This window comes from Bufo gargarizans, chromosome 11 (genome assembly GCF_014858855.1).
Source record: "Bufo gargarizans isolate SCDJY-AF-19 chromosome 11, ASM1485885v1, whole genome shotgun sequence".
NCBI lineage: Eukaryota > Metazoa > Chordata > Amphibia > Anura > Bufonidae > Bufo > Bufo gargarizans.
Genome location: NC_058090.1, coordinates 46,898,246 through 46,920,299, shown reverse-complemented (window position 1 = coordinate 46,920,299; position 22,054 = coordinate 46,898,246). Strand labels below are relative to the sequence as shown.

The 22,054-nt window shown below is 44.2% G+C and overlaps 1 protein-coding gene across 1 annotated transcript in view; it reads right to left on the bottom strand.

Moving 5' to 3' along the window:
- The window catches only part of MIPOL1 (mirror-image polydactyly 1), a 217,104-nt gene that overhangs the window by 155,632 nt on the left and 39,418 nt on the right, over positions 1-22,054 (bottom strand). The window contains exons 4-5 of the mRNA XM_044271260.1: positions 19,873-19,906; positions 18,321-18,491 (exon numbers count right to left, since the gene is read on the bottom strand). Coding sequence (XP_044127195.1) covers positions 18,321-18,491; positions 19,873-19,906 — 205 coding nt within the window. The remainder of the gene's footprint in view (positions 1-18,320; positions 18,492-19,872; positions 19,907-22,054) is intronic.

Sequence of the window (22,054 nt, the reverse complement as noted above, 5' to 3'; positions counted from 1 at the left end):
TGTGTTATTAGTTTAAGCAGACTGTGATTGTCTATTGTTGTGACTTAGATGAAGATCAGATCACATTTTATGACCAATTTGTGCAGAAATCCATATCATTCCAAAGGGTTCACATACTTTTCCTTGCAACTGTATACTGCTGGTACCTCCTCATACAGCAAGGCTACCTTTGATCCCAGTTACATACCACGAGTCCACGACCCTGGTGCAACTACTACCTGGCACCCATTCTAGCTACTGTACTTTACCTAAACAGATGTAATACTTCTCAGAGCTGAACACTTGCCACAGATTAAGGTAATGTTCTGCGAGCTAAATTCTGGAACACAAACCTCTCTCCTGCACTGAGGATTTGCTCCAATGTACCTGTGTAGTTAAATATACACTAGCTTAGAGTCCAGGCTATCAAGCTGAAGTGGGATTGCCTACACTAGATACTTTTCTGTGTTCTTTATTCAGTGACAGCAAACCAGGAATTAGTAAGGGACTGAAACACAAAGTACGCTATATTATCATTATACAATGTTTAATCTTCGTTGACTTAAACTAAAAACCCTTTTTTTAGGGGTTCCCCTTTGAAGGGAAATGACATTTAGCATTGACATATGTTAGAAGCTTAGTGGGCACTTCATAATCCAGGGAATAAAAGAGTCTTCGTGAGAAGTCGCCTGGTTGTGTAGTGCTAAAGGAGGCACCTACCGTACACTTCAAGTTTCAGACTCGAATTGCATCCTTCCTCAGGTGTATAAATGGAATGTGATGCCCACCTGATTCCAAAACACATAGGGAATGTATCACGCATTAAAAAACGTCTTGTAAATCAGAAGTTGTCTTGAGAGTCCATTGCTGCAGCGCCATGAATGAAGATCCTACTTTCCTGTACCTTGTAACATCAAGGATGTTTTCCTCTACAGTTCATATCCCTGCCATACAGAACATACAGATAAGCATATTTTTGGCATATATGATGGTGCTTAAAGGGGTTATCCAACATTATATCAGACCTAACAGAATGGCCGACCCACAGCGGTGATCATACTTACCTGGTGCCGCCGCTGGGTTCGGTCTCTATTGCTCTGCACTGGTGCACTGATATCAACATCTGGATGGGAGGGGGTGTTGCATGTGACCGCTGCAGCCAATAGATGACCACAGCCGTGACCTCCACTTTCTTTTTTGGAACGCAAGGGGAGCAGGTCACTGCTGCGGCCAGCATTTGGCTGCAGCGATCACCTGTCCTCATCCCCCATTAAACCGGATGTTAATATCAGTGCAGCAGGGCGATGAACAGTGGACCAGGTAAGTACAATCACCACCGCGGGTTGGCCATTCTGTTAGGTCTGATATAATGTTGGATAACCCCTTTGAAGCACCATCATACATGCAAAAATAGGCTTATATGTATGTTCTGTATGGTAGGGATATGTTGTAACAGTGAGACACTATGGCTGCCACCACCAAACATTTAAGAAATAATATACTCTACAATGCCCCTCAAGTAAATATCACCATCCAGTGACCAATTATCTGCTCAATACACACAGTAATGTAATAAAACCGCAACACCATGTCAATATAATACTGCTAAACAGATCATAGAGAGTACAAGCCTCAGGTATCAGCACAAGAAGGGACTGGGACCGACACGGCTTTTCTCCCTTACCACCCAAAGTGGAAACTGAAGTTTTACACAGTTATCACCAAGGTATCGGTACGGTCACTGTATGAAATGGACAGACATACTAAGCTATGCACTTGATATGCTCTTCTTCGTTCACCCTCTTTACCTGACTTATCGCCATCCAAGGGACACACAGTCATCGGCACGTGTGCGACTATCAAAGAGCACAAACCCATCACTCACAAATACAGACAGCGACAACAAGGCTGCAGCGGTGAATTACCTGCCACAGCCTTAAGTGGTCATTATCATTAATCAATGGTGCGCACGGCTTATGAAGTATACACACGCTGGCCGCGTCCAAGCGTAGATATGGAAGGGAATTACCAGAAGGCAAAGTAGCTCTGGCATAGTAAAAAGCTTGCATATAAGGCAATAAAAATACGAATGAGGGCTCTGCATTTGCCATGCAATTCCCCGGTATAGTGTGAAGTGAGCCTCATCAATTACCAGATCACCACACAAATAGGTACGTTCCGGTTAGAGAAAGTTATTCCCTATCCGCAGGGGATAACTATTAGATTGGTGGGGTTCCTACTACTGAGACCCCTACCAATCACAATAATGGGGGCCCTAGCCCCCCAGAAATGGACAGAGTAGCTGGTCAGAGATACGCACGGTAAATAGCGGAGTACAGCGCTCGGCTATCACCGCATCTCCCACAGAAATAAATGGAGTGGTGGCATGCATTTCCGAGCACCGTTCCATTTTAGGGGGGCTCCATGGGGTACGGGGCTCTCGTTCTGGTAAAGGGGGGGGGGGGGCCCAGCAGTAGGACCGCCACGCTAATAGTTATCTCCTATCCTGTGGATAGGGGATAACTTTCTCTAACCAGAATACCCCTTTAAGTGCACAATGATGAAAGTGCTTAGGATAGGACAGGGATCAGCAACCTTCGGCACTCCAGCTGCTGTGAAACTACAACTCCCAGCATGAAAACCTACTTGGCTGTTCTTGTAACTCCCGTAGAAGTGAAAGGAGGATTCTGGGAGTTGTAGTTTCAGAACAGCTGGAGTACAAGAGGCTGCTGATCCCTGGGATAGGATATCAATGTATGATCAATGTCTGATCAATATGATCACGAGACCCCTCCCCCCACCTTCATTAATCAACAGAGTGCTTAAATGTTCATGGGCCTGTCACGATTTACCCAAGTACAGCGCCTTATGTAAAGGTGTGGCTATGTCTGGTACTACAGCTCTGGCTGAGCTGCAGTACCAGGCACAGCCACACCTCTACATTTGGCGCTGTGCCTGGGTAAATAGTGACGTGGCCACAGCCTTCCAGCTACTGCGGCTCAGCCCAATGAAGTGAACAGGACTAAGCCGCAGTACCTGGCACAGTTATACCCATAAGCATGGCTCTGTAGCTGGGCAAACAACCAAGGGGTCATAGTGCTCTAGGAAGTCCCAGACAACTTTGAACAATAATCAGCTATCTCTATCAATGTCACAGTGCAGGAATATTCCATTCAGCAAAGGAATCATGCAACCAGTGATGTCAGGGTACTGGGATACTGCTCCTGGTGATGTCATAAAACAAAGATAATGCTCATAGTGATGTCACAGCGCAAAGTAATGCATAATACAAAAAGTCACAGCACAGGAAAGATGATGTCATGAAGGAGGGATAATGGACAGTGACATCACAGCATAGAAATGATGCAGAAAGTGATGGCACAGCAAAAAAAAAAACTCATATTATGGTGTCATACTATAGGAATACTGTACATGAAGTCAAAGGAGAGTGACATCGCAACATAGCAATAACGCACAGTGATGTCATAGCACAGAAAGAATAGTGACGGTGACATTACAGCATAGTACATGTAAAAAGTACAAGGCTGAAGTTTTTTCCTTGGTCCATCCAATCTGTGCCTCATCCCTGCCTGGAAGTGGGCCCTATAGCCCTGCTATGTCTGATACCCAAACAGTTACGACCATGTTGATGACATCATGGTCAGGGGGTGTTCAGGCAGATTTCCATCCTCCATATCTATTCCCACAGTATCCTTTGCTTTAGTGACTGTATCTGGAGAAGCAGAGTGAAGCTTACGTCACATCCTTTTACAGCAAAGCATTTTTTTTGTCCCTGTAGCAAAGCATGCCCATGTCACAGCGGCCTTCACACCTCAGCAGTCCTGCAGGAAATGACCGTATGATTGCACTATAAGATGGAAATCCTTTAGCCGGTGTGCCAAGGCCGGCCTGGGACGTGTGATCTTCTCGGGATTCCGCTATATCATGGCAGTGAATACAAACATACACACACTTTGGCAAAAGGAAACCTGGATTGAGTTTTTTCCCTTTCGAAGGACGAGTGTCAATATTTATCCGTCCTGTAGTAATTTGTTTTTTTATTCATCTGAAAATATGTGCTTAGAAGGAGCATCAAATATTTGAGTTTATACCTCTGTATTTGTTGATACACTGACATGCTTTCGTTTGCATATTTGTATAGTCTTTTGCTGTGACAGATCTCGGCTGAGCACTGCCGGCTCGCAGCCTATCGCAGGAGGGATGGCAGTGCTGCTGACACAGGATTATAGAGCAGAATTAACCCACAGAGCTGCAAGTCACCGCCTGGTTCGCACATTCAGGTAGCGGTTCAGCAGAGGAGTGCATCCCTTCTGCAACTAAAAAACTGAGGCTTTGTCAACCGATGTGGTTCTGCTACAATGGGTCACAACGCATTTTCTAATGAAAACCACAATGACACTGTTTTAAAGGGGTTGTCTCACAAAAAATATTCTACAGTTTTCAAACCAGCACCTGGATCTGAATACATTTGTAATTGCATGTAATACATTTTTTTTGTATAGCTACTGAGTTATTCAATATAATGTATCTGTATAGCACCACCTGCTCTTTGTTCTTTTTATTATTTCTTTGACCTGCTCACTGAGATGGCCGCACATGCTCAGTTTTATTCTTCAACTGCCTCCTGAGCTGTGATAGGTGGAGCATGGACACGCCCCCTGAGCTGTGATAGGTGGAGCATGGACACACCCCCTGAGCTGCAGCAGAAAAGGCACTCCCCTAGAGATGTCAGCTTGATATAGATCTAGCAGAGCAATGAATGGGGAGATCTCTGGATCCATGTGAGGTACAGGGCTGGTTCTAGCTTTGTTAGAAAGAGATTGTCATGTATTATATGATCTCTGATTTTTATTTTTTAATAGTCATGACATAACCCCAAGTAGCACATTATTCTCTGGTAATGTCAATATGGAAAGTGCCCTATGAAGATCGTCTTGATAATGTAATTGTTTTCTTGGTCAATTGCATTAAAAAAAGACTGCCCCATACCCTTTACTAAGTAGCTGGGTCATATATGGGAACGTCACGGTGGACAGTATTAATAAATAGGTTTCAGGGTTGGAATTTTTATGCAGTCTTTCTATTGCTGTATAAAAACACCACAAATCCTAAAAGTAAATCCAGTCTCCAACTAGATCTGCAATAGCTTCATTGTCCTCCTCAGCACCAGTGATTACATGCGACATCTAAGTATCTGGCAGTGCCCATTATATGGAACATGGATGGTATATCACTAGGATATATCAGATAAGTATGGGTCTAACATCTGTGACTAGCTCACATCTCCAGAACAGGACCCCTGAAGTGAACAGAGGGCAGCCGCACATGTGTGGCCACCTTCCATTCACGGCAATGGGACAAAAATACCCAGTGCGCTGGCTCGACTATTTTTGTAACTTCCATGGCGATGAATGGAGGACATGCCGGGCATGTGCACTGGGCTGTCCTTTGCATCAAGGGCCCCGTTCTCTGTATACGAGCGGGTCCCAGAGGTGGGACCTATCTGAAACTGATGTCATATCCTAGCATGCATTTTCAAGCCACAACTTGAAATTGGAGCCTCATCTTGAGGAAGGTGGCAGAGGACACTAACCAGTGTAGGCCCCAGGGAATCTGCCCCTTTTTCTATTACCTCTGATCCTCGCAAGTCCTCCCCTCTTTACTGCTCCTCACACAATCATCTCTAGGACATCGCAAGTGCTTCCCCCATATTCTGGAACTCACTATCCCAACAGATGAAATTCTCCTCCAACTTTGTAACTTTCAAAAGCAACCTGAAAACCCAAATCTTCATAAATGCGTACAACCTATAGTAACCCTGCTACCACTACAATATGACCTGAGCAGCTTTTATTTGCTGTCTCCTTCCCTTCTAAATTGTAAGCATTGCGGGTAGGATACCCTCTCCCCTTCTGAATCACTATGTCGCTCAGTTAGTTCCTGCTTATAGTACTTGTTCTTTTTGTCTTATGTTATGTATGTACACGTAACAGTGCTTTAGAAATAAAACTAATAATAATCTTGCCCCGATCCTATGCAGAAACCTTACTGTGATCTGCACTGGATTATAAGGCATCAGTACTCCATCTCATTCCAGACAGCTTTATCACGACATATAAATAGCTATTATTATTCTAATATTACATCACAGCCTGATAATGTGTAGATGTCTAGACTAGATACATGATGGTTACCACTCTAAAGCCGTCCAGAGACAATGCAACGCAAGGTCAACTGCCCAGGGATCCATCTGGAGACCAGTTCCCTCATGTCTGCGGCCAGTGTGGAACCTTGAACAGGTCACTGACGGATATCCTCACCGGCTCTGAGACAGGACAGTATCAAACCAAGGATCAGAAAAACATTACCAGATACACACCGGGGTTTCTCAACTGTATTTACCTCCAGAGTTCACAACTGCTCCCATACTGTGCGCTCATCTGTGTAAGGCCAAAACTCATCTGCAAAGGAATCTGCAACTTTTTTCAATTTTGCGCTGCTCTTGCCACTGTTTTCTATGTGTTTCTGAGTGTTTTATGCTAATGCCCTATCCTCAGGATAAGGTCTCTTGAACGTGTGCGCCCCGTTGCCGTATTGTGAACCGCATTTACGGGTGCCGTTCCGTGGGCATTACGGATGCGGACCCATTCACTTCAATGGGTCCGCAAATCCAGAGATGAGGAATGGTGCGGAAAGGAAGCACGGAACGGAACCCTACGGAAGCACTACGGAGTGCTTCTGTGGGGTTTTCGTCCCGTACTTCCGTTCCGCAAAAAGATAGAACATGTCCTATCTTTCTTTGTGGAACGGACAGATCGCAAACCCAATAAAGTGAATGGGTCCGCAATCCACTGCAGCTGTCCCATGGACTGTGCTCGTGTACGACCACGGGGCGCACACGTTCGTGCTCAAGAGGCCTAAGTCATCAGTATGTTATCAGTGGAGGTCCGGCTCCTTGCTTCCCTGCCGGTCAGCTTTTTGAAGAGGCCTGTTCCTAGGCCAGTGATGTCATGTTCAATGGCCTAGGCGCAACTCGGTCCCATTCACATTAATGGGGCCGAGCTGCAATACTAAGCACAGCCTGTATCCAAATGACGGTGCTGTGCTTGGTAGGCTGTGAGGAGGCCCTAGCACTGCTCAGAGCACTGTGGCCTCCTCAAACAGCTGATCGGCAGGGGAATTGGACCCCCACTGATCACATACTGATAACCTTTTCTGAGGATAGGTCATCAGTACAAAACCCCTTTAAGTGGGCATGGCTTTGTAGGAGGGGACAAGGACTCCCACGACTCAACAGATTTAGTAAATGTGACGGTATCATCCGTGTCACCATCTAGTATTCCCTTCTTCCCTTGGGGTTAGCACAGCCAAAGAATCCACAGAACAATAAATCGCTATTATCGCTGGTATCGCCAAATAAGTCCATACATGAGCCAAAGCTGAATGCTGGAACAAGACTTTACTGGAAGCAACACAGGCAATCAGAACTACACTTTCTTTTATGCCCTGCTCCCATGCAAGGGAGACACCCACAACAAATATACATTAACCAATAACACAAAGGTACAACCCACATAGAATCCTCCCCTCTGCCTGTGATATAATTATGGCACATGATGGTTAACATAATTATCACAGGCAGGAACATACACAATGTCTTCTGTCCTGGAGACAACCGAGGTGTAATTCAATTATCTCTCAGGACAAAGGGAAATCGCCAATACACACGGGGAGACAATAGGAAAGACATCACCACTCAAATATACAATGTCCCACCCTTTATAGTGCATATAGACATTTAACATCCCAAAATGGCATGAATTAGACCAGGGGTTCAAAAGTTTGTAAAAGTCTCTTTGGCCTGGCTGTACTCATGGCATTTCTGCCCAAAACCGGTCCTACACAGTCTTTTGTCCTGGAGACAATTGAGAAGTGATCCACTTATCTCCCAGGGACAGAGGCCAGACTCCATTAGCCACATGGTAGCAAAAGACAGCAAAATACCTGAACTTATATAACTATGCAGCTATTACATAAAACAGGTACATTCAACATGGGACCGTAATCACATGGCAAGAGGCTGGCAAGTAGTCCTCTCCAAGTACTCGTGGCAAACTCAAAAGAGGGGAATTTGTCACAGTAAATTATACTGCAAATCTATGTGTAGCTATCCACTCAGGCTAACTGGGGAGAGGCGATATTAGAGGTTCGGGATCAAAGAGGCGATGTGTAAAGAGGACAATATGTAGTGAACAGGGCATAAAGTATAAAATTATGGCTGAAAGCTGTCATATCCAGTACTTATGTATTAAAAGGATTTCCACTACTAATTATCGCCTATTTGCAGGATAGGGAATGAGTGTCTGATCGGTGGGGTATGGCTGCTGGGACCCCTCTGATACTCAGAACGGAGGCCCATGTTCAGACACACAAGTGCTGCAGCTCCCATTAACTCTACGAGGCTGCCGGAGATAGCTGAGCGCTCTGACTTGGCTATGTCTGACAGTCCAATAGAGTCATCATTCAAATGGGGAAACGCTGTGATTTCAGGTTGGATGCTGCTGATCAGACACTTGTGGATAGGGGATGCAGTGAATTAATGGGACAAACCCTTTAGGATAACCCGATAAGTGGGGTGATTCTCCCGCAATTAGGCGGGAGACCTCTCCGCTTTCAGGCAGGGCCACACTAGCTGCGTAGGGAAACTCCTCCTGTCTCAGTGTCCCAGGACCCAGAGCGCAAGGTATTAAACAACCATTGACGTTACCTTCCAGCACACCAAGCCACCTCTGGGGACCGCACAGAGCCATCCACACGCCTGGATACCCGGAAAGAAGGACCGCCTATTTCTTATGCAACAAACCGTGAGTGGCAAATATAAGAAGTAATCCAACTGTATCCTCATCCAATATATAGTACCTCACATACGTATCTGCATATACAGTTTATTATAGCCAGATGTATCATACGCAGTCTATTAATATTGCATATGTGGGACTTATTTTTAATTGAATATTATAAAAGCTAAGTTTTAGTAGGACAATTAATCAGTGAAACGGGACAAACCCTTTAGGATAAAAATATGGATCATAGGGAATAATGAAAAGAAGGAATTCTGGAGAAAAGAAAAACTTTATTTGGACACAACATTTGCTTGACTCCAACCATAATTGCCCTGCATGGTGGTTAAACTGCCTGGCATACACGTGACTGCAAGCAAACACTGAAAGGGTTAATTAACGGGCCACTTGGGCATACAAAGTACAGTATATTTTTAGACTGTTATTTATGGCGCTAAGAAAATACGAAATGCTGGCTTTTTCCTGCATTAGACTGATATCTAAGACGCGGCTCCCCTGAACACGATCCCGGAGCACAGTGCGGCTCTGTAGTGCTCACACACACAGCACTGACTACTGACGGCCCGGACTGCAGGATTAACAGGATTTCAATGTAGCACTTTATAGGTTCAAGGTTTAGCACCCTGAAACGACAAATTAATTCTAACTCAACCAGCTTAAGGCAGTACCCTGTGAATGGCTTTCTATAGCACGTTATAAGTCTGAGGAGCACGAGCCTTCACACATAGATGTGCACTGTACAAGGACGTGTGCCACCGGACCAGCAGGACGGCCAAGACGAGTAGCCACCGCTGGTAAGATCTGAGGGCCAGCCCTGTAATAGAGACTACAGAATGCCCAATCAGTATATACCTACCTATGCCCATAAAGTGTCTATATGAATAGTGTGTGCAGGCACCACTGCACCACCTCTGCCCAGGGCGCTTGTATGAATAAATCCTTACACAAACACACAAATGATTAGATGGACCACTGAGCTTTCCAAAAACTTTACAAATGTCATAGTGGCTTATCAAAGGTTTTGATCTGTGGGGGGTCTGAGCACTGAGACCGACCACCAATCGCTAGATCTTCTCACATAGCGCTCTCTCTCTCTTAGCTGCAGGAGATGGGCTCAATAGAAAGTCTATGGGCTCATCTTGATTTCATTTCCTGCAGCCAGGAGAGAGAGCACACGCTATGTGAGCACCTCTCGCTCTAGCGATCGGTGGAGATCTCAGCTCTCAGGCTCCCGACGATTAAAACCTTTGATAAGTTACTATGACGTATCAAAAGAGTTTGGAGAACTTAGTGACCCTTTAAAGGGAAGCTCCACCTATAGGTAAATGCACAGAATACACTATGCATATTCTCAGCTTAAACTTTAGGGTCCATTCACACGTCCGCAAAATGGGCCTGTATCCGTTCCGCAATTTTGCGGAACAGGTGCAGACCCATTTATTTTAAAAGGGGCCGGAATGTGCTGTCAGCATGCGCATTTGCGGATCCGCACTTCCGAATCCGCAAAAAAATAGAACATGTCCTATTCTTGTCTGCAAAATGCGGAATGCACATTGCCGGTGTCCGTGTTTTGCGGATCCGCAAAACACATACGGATGTGTTAATGGACCCTAACTCAGGGTGGACTGGCCCTACAGGGAAATTTCCAGGAGGACCGATACCCAGCGGGCCACCTAAGTCCTCCTCATGGCTGCCAGCCAGTTACGTATGATGCTCTCAGCATTAATTAATGTAGGAAGGCACTTATGCACCTGGCCAGCAGCCGCAGGTGCCCTGCTACTGAATTCAATGGTATTACCATCCTCAGGACAAGAATACAGTTTCGTACTGTGGCACAGGTGGCAGTATTTTGTGCTGTACTGTGGTTTATGGTTTTGCTTAGGCGTTTTTTGTGCTGCACTTTGGTATTTGGTTCTGCTGGGTCAGTATTTTGTGCTGTACGCTGGTATGTGGTTCTACTCAGGCGGTATTTAGTTCTGCACTACAGTACTGCAGGCCTCGCCTACATGTGTTGGCCCTGCCTACTTGTGTTGCCTCGTCTTCTGCCAGGTTGGACCTACCTACAACATTAGGCCACAGGGCCACTTTAAGTTCTCCATCCGCCCCTGGCATAGTAGGAAATGCCACGGTCGTCTGACAGATGAATGTACCGCCCTGGTGAGGCGGCTCTCTTCATTCACTTCTACAATTTAAAAAAAGCCACGACTCCCATAAAAGTAAATGAACAAAGCCGTGCAGATGTGTGGCCACTAGGGATGAGCAGTTCGGGTTCGTACTAAACTTTGCGATTCTGGGTACCCGGACCCGAACTTTTTCACTAAAGTCGGGGTTCGGTCTTCGGGTCATTTTTTTTTTAAACAAATTTTGTTGGCAGAAAATGACAATATTGTACACGGCTTGACATGTCCCATCAAACAAAATATATGGGAATAGGTCTCATATCAGTAGATACAATCAACTACATCCGGTCAAAAATCTATTACATTTCCATATTTACGAATTACTTGATAGACAAGACATAGGAAATAATACATAGTCATTTTCTCAATTTTTTGTGCACTAAATACCTCCCTCCCCCCCAAAATCAACAAATATTCCTAACTAACAAAATTAGCTCCTTGTGGTTCATCATGTGTGTCACCTATTGTCTAAACCTGAATATCATAATTCACAACTTATCTCATCCCTCAGGCCAATCACTGTCTAGTCTTCCAAGCGTACCCTTTGTTTTTTCCAGGAGATACCATTGAGTGTCTAGGAACGGGGCTACCAACTCCTTAATCTCATCTTGGGGTAGTATCTTTACAATGAAACTACTCCATTTATTGAAGAAATTCTTTGTGGCTCTACCCTTACACTGTTCTGTGTCTAATCTTTCCATATACATTATCTGTTTTGCTATGCCCAAAACCTCCTCCAAAGTGGGCACCGAAGGGTATAGCCAATGTCTCAGAATACTCTTCTTTGTGGACAATAGCATTACATGTATCCCCTTGACTCCAATCACCTGCGAGGAGTTCCCCTCCGGGTCCGTCGGGATATAGTGGAAAATACATTGTTGAGGAGAGAGATCCAATCCAACATTCCATATCTCCTTGATCTGGTCTACTACTTCACTCCATAGTTGGGATAAAGACGGGCACTCACAGAGACCATGGAGAAGGTTAGCTTTAGGTAACTGACATTTTGGACAGGCTCTGATATAATGAGCCGGGGCATCCTTGTAGGATAGATCAAAAGCATATGTTGCCTTATGAAGGATTTTGAATTGCATCTCTCTCCAGTCCTCACAGGTCACAGTCTGTCTCACTCTCTCCAGTCCCGCCCTCAGCTTCATTGTCAGCGAATCATCCTTGAGTTCTCTCTCCCAGTGTCTAAATACCTTGTTACCCAACCCTATAGAGTGGGTACTTTGGAGTCTACCATACAAATCGGACAATGTACCAGCCAAGTTGTCCCGGCCTATCAAGCCCTCAAACCAGGCAAGTCTATCCAAGTCTCCCAAAACTTTTGCCTGGTCCATGCAATATGAACTAACCTGGGCATATGCCAGAAAATGAGATGATGGCAGCTGATACTGAATCTGAAGTTGTTTCTGGGGAGTCAATTTGTATCCCGTGGGGGTTAGAATGTGTTTCAAAGTATGAATTCCTTTCTCCCTCTATTTATGGAATAGCGAGGATTGTCTCCCAGCCTGGAAAGCAGGGAGCGTCCACAGGGGCATATAGGGGGTGATATACATAGGTAAGTTATACACTTTCCTGACTGCTCCCCAAGCAGCTGATGTATCTCTTATCAAGGTATATCGTTTTACTACTGGGGGCATGTCTCTAATTCTGGAGTGCAGCAGGGCCACCAAGTCTTCCGGGGCTACCAGCTCAGCTTCCAGAGCCCTATTAGAGGAGAAGGAGGTATGCCATATCCAGTCTTTAATATGTCTTGTCAGGGCTGCCAGATTATACCTTCTAATATCCGGTAAATGGATCCCACCCTCCCATTTTGTCAGACAAAGTTTTTCGTAACTAATTCTGGGGCGTTTTTGTTTTTTTTTCCACAGAAATTTTATGAAGGCCCTTCTAATTTTGCCTACATCTTGATGTTTTCTACGTAGGGGTATGGTTTGCATCGGATACAAAAGCCTAGCAAAACTGATCATCTTCAAGAGATGCGCCCTTCCAAATAGGGATAGTGGAAGGTTAGACCATTTCTCCAGCTCCTCTCCTATTTTCCTAATCAAAGGGTCATAATTTAGAGAATAAAGAGCTGGGCCATTTTATTATTTTCCATTATAACATGGTTATAGCGGAAAATAATAGCATTCTTAAGACAGAATGCAAAAGAGTATGGCAATTAAGGGGTATACAAAACAACTCACTTCATCGCGCTGCCACAGTGTCTTCTATCTTCTTTCAGCAGGACCTGCAAAAGGACCTGCGATGACATCACTGCACTCACCACCTGGTGACTTGGTTTTTTTTACCCCTAAATTGCCATACTCTATTGCAGGGATGGCCAACCTGAGGCTCTCCAGCTGTTGCAAAACTACAACTCCCAGCATGCCCAGACTGCCTACAGCTAGCAGCCTACAGCAGGGCATGGTGGGAGTTGTAGTTTTACAACAGCTGGAGAGCCACAGGTTGGCCATGTCTGCTCTATTGCATTCCGTCTTAAGAATGCTATTATTTTCCGCTATAACCATGTTATAACGGAAAATTATAAAGTGAAGTTCGGGTCCCCATTAACTTCAATGGGGTTCAGGTTTGGGGTCAAGTTCGGGTCCTGAACCCGAACTTTGACCTAAAGTTCGGCCGAACCCAAACTTCCACGGGTTCGCTCATCCCTAGTGGCCACCTCTCTATTAATTCTCTGTCTAGATCTGGCATCCATCGGCCGCCTCCGTAGTTCGGATGGGAGCATGGAATCCCCTCTGCATTGCATTGGCATGCCAGAAATGTCTAAGAAGGGAATGCTCCTTTAAGTAGAAATCAGATAAATTATTGAGCACATTTGAGGTGCTCCTATTACAGGACAGTGTAATGCAGGGGAACTCACATTTTCCACATTTTCTCTGCAGTTCCATCACTCTGTTATAACCTGCTGACAGCACTCTGTAACTCACACTATAAAGAGCAGCCTGTATCCTGCTTTTTGGTTAGGGAGGAAAGCGGCAGAGAGTCTGAATGGCAGAATACTCAAGGAGTTTAAGGTGAACCACCTGCAGACCCTGTAAGAACAGTACGACATGAAGAGTACCACTGCCCCTGACTGTAGATGTCTGTACTCACCCCCATTCCCCCGCTGTGTGCTCACAAACTAATGCTGGAATACAATGCAAGGAATTCTCCTCGAGTCCTCTCCAATATGCGTACGTGCCCATGAGTCCTCTCATTGTATGGACAATACAGATTAGTAATCTAGAGTCTGGGGCAGCGGTACTATTCATGTAGGACTGCAATTAATAGGGCAGAATCACGTTAAATATGTTTTTCAAATTAAAAAAAAATTATTATTAGAATTATCTAGCCTAGATGCTGACAACCCTTCTGGTCCCAATGTTTGCCCCATAAAAAAACTAAAACACTCTTGCCTTTGCATGGTCTCACCATGCCCATAAACCGTTTCTGGCTGGTTCTGGGTCAGCAGGACCAGAAAGTGGCTTGGTCTCATGACCGCTGCGGCTAATCACAGGCCTCAGAAGTCACATTGGCTTGAACGATACTTCACTGGCAGTGACAGGGGAGTGTTTTTTTTTCTTTTTCTGCAGCACAAGTTAAGACCAAAGAGGTTGTAGGCTTCAAGTATGGATAACGTCTGTAAAGGGGTTCTCCAGGAATACTGATTTTTTAGCGTGTATGCACAGCATGCCTCCGTAAAACAGAAGACTCAGATTTACCTCATCCTCGTTGCAACAGTCCTCTGCGTTGCTTCTGCTGTGTCCATGTTCCAGTCCCTGGCATGCTTTCTTCCAGCACTGCACGGGTATGGTCACATGCTCCATTGCAGCCAATGACTGGCTTCAGCAGTGATGTGCTGCTTTTGGCCACGTCCCCGCGGAAGCCCGTCATTGGCCTCAGCGGAGCATGTCATAATGCCCATGCAGCACCGGAAGAAAACAAGCCAATGACCGGAGCATGGACAGAGCGGTGGGGAGCAGGTAGGCCTGAATCCTCTGTTAATGGAGGCAGGTTGCGGGCACTTGCTAAAAAAAAAAAACAGTATTCCTAAAGAATTCCTTTAAGCAGGCATGCTCAACCTGCAGCCCTCCAGCTGTGGTAAAACTACAACTCCCACAGTGCCCTGTGCTAGGCTGATAGCTGTAGGCTGTTTGGGCATGCTGGGAGATATAGTTTTGCAACAGCTAGAGGGCCTCAGGTTGAGCATGTCTGCCTTTAGGGATTAGCTTTCCTCTCTTAACGAACTCAGATCTTCATCTCTGAACAGAACACTAAAATATATATATAAAACAGAAAGAGCATCTCAGCACTTACCCCCTTAATCCTCTCCTTTCCTTTGAGTCTACTTGGTCTCATATTACAATTAAACTAAGAAATACATAAAGAAATCTTCTCCCGTCTCAGAAGATCAGTCATGTTGCCCCTCTTCCTCACTGTCCTGTGTATGGATGTAGGGCAACTGGGTGGAACAGGAGCCTCCCTGCTAAGCCCTGTCAGCAGCACATTCAAATAGCAGCCAAGCAGCAGGATGCAAAAGTAAAAAAATAAAAAACTCAAATTCTGCATCCACAAATCAAAACAAAAATGTTATGTCGCCCAAAATGGATGTTTTCACATTTTTATTTCCCTGCTGAGCCCTGTCTGCACCCCTGTGCTCTCTGCAGAACTTCTGCAGCACAGTTTGTGCCAGGATCATGCAGAAAATGCTGCAGATGATATGGGGCCAACAATATTTCTTGTGCAGCTATAGCATTCAGTAGGTTTAGTGGTCCTAGGAAGCACTTACAAAGAGCACCACCCACTCTGGAGGACCCAGCATGTCAGCACCTTACGCGGACAGTCCATTGATTTGGAAACCATGTAATACCTCATTTCCCCTGTGGTGGCACTGTAGAGAAAGTGAGCGCTTGCTGCCTAGTTTCCGCACAGATCACAACTGATCAATGGGTGGTCTCAACAGCGGTATATTGTGATTTACACTAAAAAGATGCTTCCATGGTGGCGCTTTACCTTAAATAACATACCCTTGAAATAAAACGAGATGAAGACAGCAGGAGGAATATTAAAGAAGAAAGATGGACAGTGAAGGAATCGAGGCTTTAGCATTTTGCCTGTGACCACAAGTTGCATTTCTTGACAGAATTGATAAGTGATTTGGTCTGAGGCTTATAGTTGAAAGCAAAATATAAACTGACAGTGAGGTAAAAGTGCAGCGTGTTTCAAAGCAGTGAAATGTGTCTCATTGGCGCGGTGGATTTATTTAGGGAAGCCAATTAGATTATTTACAGAAGCTTATTTTCTGCTCTGCTGGGTGGAATTGCTCCTTTAACGACTTGCTACAGACTGATTCAGTAATTCTGCCTCCTTTTGACGACATTCAGCCTCATTTAAGCTGCCTTGCTACTGGAATTATGGAATTTGGCAGGGCCTACAGGAAGACAAGTGAATGTTTATATTGCCTTAGAAAGGGAAATCAGTTAGCTGCTAGCTGGCAACCTTTAACTACAAATTCTAAGGTTGCTTTGTACCCGCGAGAGCATCTGTGACCCTATTTTGCAGCTTGGGAGAGTAACGGGGCCCTGTGAGCAGTGGAACAGGGATGTCAATCTGATGCGGGAATCTGAGACATTTCTGGATTAGTAGAGGGAGGGATAAGGTTTTAACCCTGTAACGGGCAAACAGGTCGTATAAAAACAGAAAATGAAAAAAAACGGAACCAAAGTTTAGTTTCGTCAACATATTAGAAGAACAACTATTTTCTATGTGAGGAAAATAGGGCAAGTTGGACGTGGATTTTTCATTTGCAATAATCAAAATTATTTTTTTACATTTTTGCTTTCCCATAGTATATAGGATTTTTTTTTTATATTCTACACTCTTTCACCCAGTGCCATGATGCAGTTTGGTGCCCGGCCCTGCAAAAATAATCCCTATAGACTGGCGTGCATTCATGGATTGGTAGTTCAGCGACACAATGATCAGTTTTCCCTGGCCTGGCTCTTAGCCCAGCTTTCCTCCACCATGCACAGTGACTCAGGCACCAGGGGCACACCCCATAACCATACCCATACTTGCTGACTGGGCAGCAAAGCAAAAATTGGCAGAGATTATGCAAGAAGAGTTATTCCTGGCATATTGGTGGCTAGAGAGGAAAGAATCACTCAAAATGTTGATTTTGGTTTTATTCGGCCAAATTGGTTCTACCCAAATCGGAAGTGCTCCAATTGGCCATGACACTTTTAGGTCCCCTTGTCTCTTACTTTTAAAAAAAGATTTATTCATTTTTTTAATGTTTGCAGCGCCCATGTGGATGTATGTGACGTCATCACTGCAGGACAAGTGAGCAGAGACTAGTGGGGACCAGCAAAGCAGCAGCGCCAGAGCAGCAGAACTCTGACCAGGTGAGCATTGTTCTTGGTCAATTTTTTTAAATTCTGGACAACCCCTTAAAACTTTCTGTCCCTGCAGCTATCCACAGTCCTTGCAGCAATGAATATATAAACTATTAAAAGCAGTAAATAGATTTGTTGATGGCTCCTCCTTGTAGTGCTTGTTTTGTGTGCATACAATCAGTGAATGGAAACAGTCTTCTTTCAACCAGAAGTTGAAAACCTCTCCCAATTATGTCCCACTAACATAGTAGTATGTGTGAATTCTCTTGTCACAAGTCACATGTGTTAATTAGAACTGATGAGAACAGTTTTTCAGCTTCTGACTATTTCATTCGCTGATGCAAATGGAAATAAGTTACATTTAAAAAGTTGTAAAAATAGATATGTAACAGATAGGGGAACACCGAACAACTCTTCCTGCACCAATTTCAATTTTTGTTGTTTAATCTTTGCCTTCCAAAGTCCTTCGCATTTATATTTTTCTGTTCACATGGCCGTACAGAGGGTTTGTTTTTTGTGGAACAAGTTAAATGTCTTAATGGCACCATTTACTATTCAATACGAAACACTGGGAAGCTGGAGTAGAATTGAAAAAATAAAATAAAAATGGCAATAGCGCCATCCTTTTTTGGGTTTAGTTTTTATGGCATTCACTAGAACTAGACTTGGCAAATTGCACCAAAAATTAGCCAAACTGCACCACAATTTTGCACAGTTTACGACACTGTCTAGGGGCACTGGCATTGGTAAGTGTGGGCCACTGTACGGTAAAAATAACACAGTACTTTAATTCTGTGGGTCAGTATGATTACAGTGATGATACAGGTCCTCTTCAAATCATATACATACAAATTCTAAAAGGCAGAAGAAATGAACCCAGTATGGCCTCTCACCTGTGCGCGCGCCGTGTCCCGCTCTATTATCACTGCACCCATTTCCTCCGCAGTGATTTGCTCTCTTCTTTCTTGACTCCTCTTAATATGCTGTAAAATAAGATCCCCGTTCTGCACAATGTCTGCGCCATCTTCAGCTTCATCCAGTTTATCAAGCAGTTCCTGCAGAGTCTGAAGAAAACATGATCAGTGAATATACCCGTCTCCCTTGTCATGAACCATAAGCAAACATAAAACCACATTCTTGGGGTTCTATGGTGATCCACCTTAGACTTTGTTCCAGGTCTAGTGGTAACGTTTCAGCCCTTTAATCCTGGATTCTGGATATAAACATTCAGAGATCTTGAAATGAAGGGAAAGCTGTATAGTAGAGAGCATCAGGGCCCTTTATATGGACTATCCATCTTTATTTACCTCCATGGTGGATTACATGACCATTTGCTTTACTACTGGTGGTCACAGCCCCACTAGGTGCTTCCCTCTGAACGGCACACTATGGTACCACACAGTTGGTTCACGCGTCTGATCGGGATGCCCATTTTGTGCCTGTGCAGTACAATTGCACATGTTTTATCATACTAAGCATGCACTTGACTTGAGCTTTACTGCAAAATATATGACATGCAGGTTGAATGCTGGGAACCGGGATTATAGAAGCATGATAAGGGTTAACAGTGGTCAAGTCAGGTCATGGCAGAATATTTACAGGTAAGGGGGGAGTTTCCAGTTTTTTTTTTTTTATTTGGGCACGGTGGCTCAGTGGGTACCACTGGTGCCTTGGGTATGGATTGGGCCAAAGGCAAGATCTGCATGGAGTTTGTATGTTCTTCACATGTTTTCTTGTGGTCCCATGGTGTAGGTGGGTCCACATTGACAGAAAGTGGGGGACCACAAGTAGGCAGGGACATTAGAAGTAGACGGGCCTTCAAAACTGTAGTGCAGCACAAAATACCGTCCCAGCAGAAGCAAATATCGCAGTGCAGCACAATATACTGCTGCCCTCACCACAGTGTTCAACTGCATCACCGACAGTGATACAGTTGGGTTCAGGAGGGAGCCTGTGGCTGTTGTTCCTAGCATTGATCATTATGTAGCATTAGATCGCTATGTTGTTCCTAGCATTGATCATCCTAGCATTAGATCGCTATGTACCTCGGCGGCCCACCTTGTAGGGTCTATGGCCAATCTGCCCCTGCCTCCCACACTCCAGTCAAATACTGATAGGTTAATTTGGAATTTAGTTTGTGAGACCCAAGGGGACTTGGTGAATGATGATCTTTGTACAATGCTGCAAAATATGTGGAAGCTATATAAAGGAATAAGAAGAAATAAAACTAACAAGCAACCTCAAAAAGTTCAAATATTTCAGCCCTGCCACCTCTGTAACTTGGATATCTATTATACAGAAGAGTATAATCCACCAGTAACACACTGAATGAAGAATGAGTAGCTCCTGGGCTACTGACATCTATGTCAGACTCATCTAAGCAGGGGCCTAATCCAGGAACAGAAAACAAAAAGTAGCGGGAAGTCCCTCTGGGAGAGCGCTTACCATGTCACTTTCTTTAGGGTTAATATCTTCCATCCTAGACAAGAGAGAAACAGACAATGAGAAGTCGTGAAGTGAAAAAACACAAGAGAGAGAGAGAGAGGCGCTAAGTGGCCAAAGACTTGCTCCTCAATTCAGAAGCAAAATGAATTCTCTTTCCAAATCTTTGGGAGTTGAAGTAATTTCGCTGCGAGTGTCTTCAGGGGACGCCCTCCACTCCCGACGCATTACGGCGCCAGCTGTTCTGCTGTATCTTTCAATAATGCCGAGCTCATCTCTCCTCGGCTGCAGCCTGTTAACTTATTAATGTTTACCGCAATATATGGCTACAGGGATCAGTTCTTCATATGTGCCGAGGCGGTTTAGTAAAGCAGGCTCTTCACATGTTTTTATTGATCGTTTCTCTTTTAATTAGGGTTTTCGCTTCCTTACGTTTTTTTTTTTTTTTAGATAATTCCTGCCATGCAGAAGACTGGGGGAAGGATCTATATAAAGCACTGCTCTGATCCATAGAAATATTACGCGCTTCAGTCTGTCCCAAGTCATGAGACTTCTGAAACTTCCACGCTTTCCAAGGGATAAAACAAAAGTTTGGAGATTTTGGTGCCTGGTAGAAAAATGTATGAAGGAGGCAGAAGCACTTACTCGTTTTGAGGGATTTTAAGTGAAGTCGTTTTTGCACATAACATGACCACTAGGGGGCAGTACTGTTAAATATCTATATTTTTCTTTCTTTTTTTTATTTTATTAATCTTTTCTATAGAAATCAAAAGCGTGATGATCCAAGTACTAAATGACTACAAATGTATAAACTGTGTAATCTGACATGTATATCAGAACCAGGGCAGTCCGAGGGCAGTGCCCCATCTTAACATAGCACATCACCTCTCCGTACTGAAGAGGAAACATGGAGATTGCCCCTGGTTTGATTGAGCAGAGCTATTTGGGCACAGTATGGTACACCATAAAGGGGGTGTCAAAAGAAGGTATTGCACAGGGTACCTACTAACTGAAGGCTGGCCATACCCTTCTGTAGGCCAAAAACGTGCTCCTGACCCCCTAAACAAAAGGTATTTCTTAGCTTACAAATATATTTTTATTCTCAGGATGATTATTACGTCTCGTGTGGAGCATTGATATTTGCATTCTCTCATTGCATATTTTTATTTTTTACTTAGAGGTGTGAACATAACCAAGGAATTTTCTACAAAGCCTAAAAATCTAGAATTGAAAGAAAATGGTGCTCTCCGTTATTTTTTTAAAAATATATTTGCATTATTTTGCAGGGCTACAAAGAAAAGCCTTAGGTCATACCGACATATAGCAATGATTGCAGCAAGTTCCTTTGAAGTGTCACATTTTCTCTTTTTATTTTTCTTTACCCTAAGTTCACACCTGAGCGTTTTACAGCGCGTTCAAACGCGCTGTAAAACGCTCAACACATGAAAACCAATGCTTCCCTATGGGAATGGTTCTCACCTGGGCGTTTTACAGCGCGTACGATCGCGCTGTAAAACGCCCGACGCATAATCAAGTACTTGAGCTTCTTTGGGGCGTTTTGACGCGCGTTTGTGGCCATAGGACACTGCAGTCAATCACACAAACGCGCGTTTACTATTACAAAAAACGCGCATAAAAACGCGCGACAAAAACGCGCGTAAAATGCGCGTTTGAGAAACGCTCAGGTGTGAAAGCAGGGTAATGCATTTTTTCCAGCAGTGGGAAATGTGAATGTCACCTGAATAGTTTATCTGTGACTCAATATTACTGACCCACTAGAAAAGTTATATTCTGAGTCTTCTATATCGATGCAGTAAGTCATGATGATGGGTGAGGATGAGGAACCCACTGGCTGATGTACACCAGTATACTGCCGTATGGCGGCTGTCAGGTTATTTGTTTGTGTGTGATCTTCTTGGTCTCCTGCACTGTCAATCTTTCATGGCCAGCATATGAGTGTTTATCTGATAGTGTCAGGGCTGGTAAATGTGTGTATTTTTTAGTCTGTCTGGGACACGTCTGTAGGTTCATGTCAATATTTCCATATGCTTTTATAGACCTACATGTATGAACAAAGCGCTGGGTATCCTGATGCCAAAACACGAAAAGCAGGTCGTTTAAAGTGGGGAAAATCTGCACGTTCACAGAAAATGCCTGAAAAATCATTTAACCATTTGGACTTTTA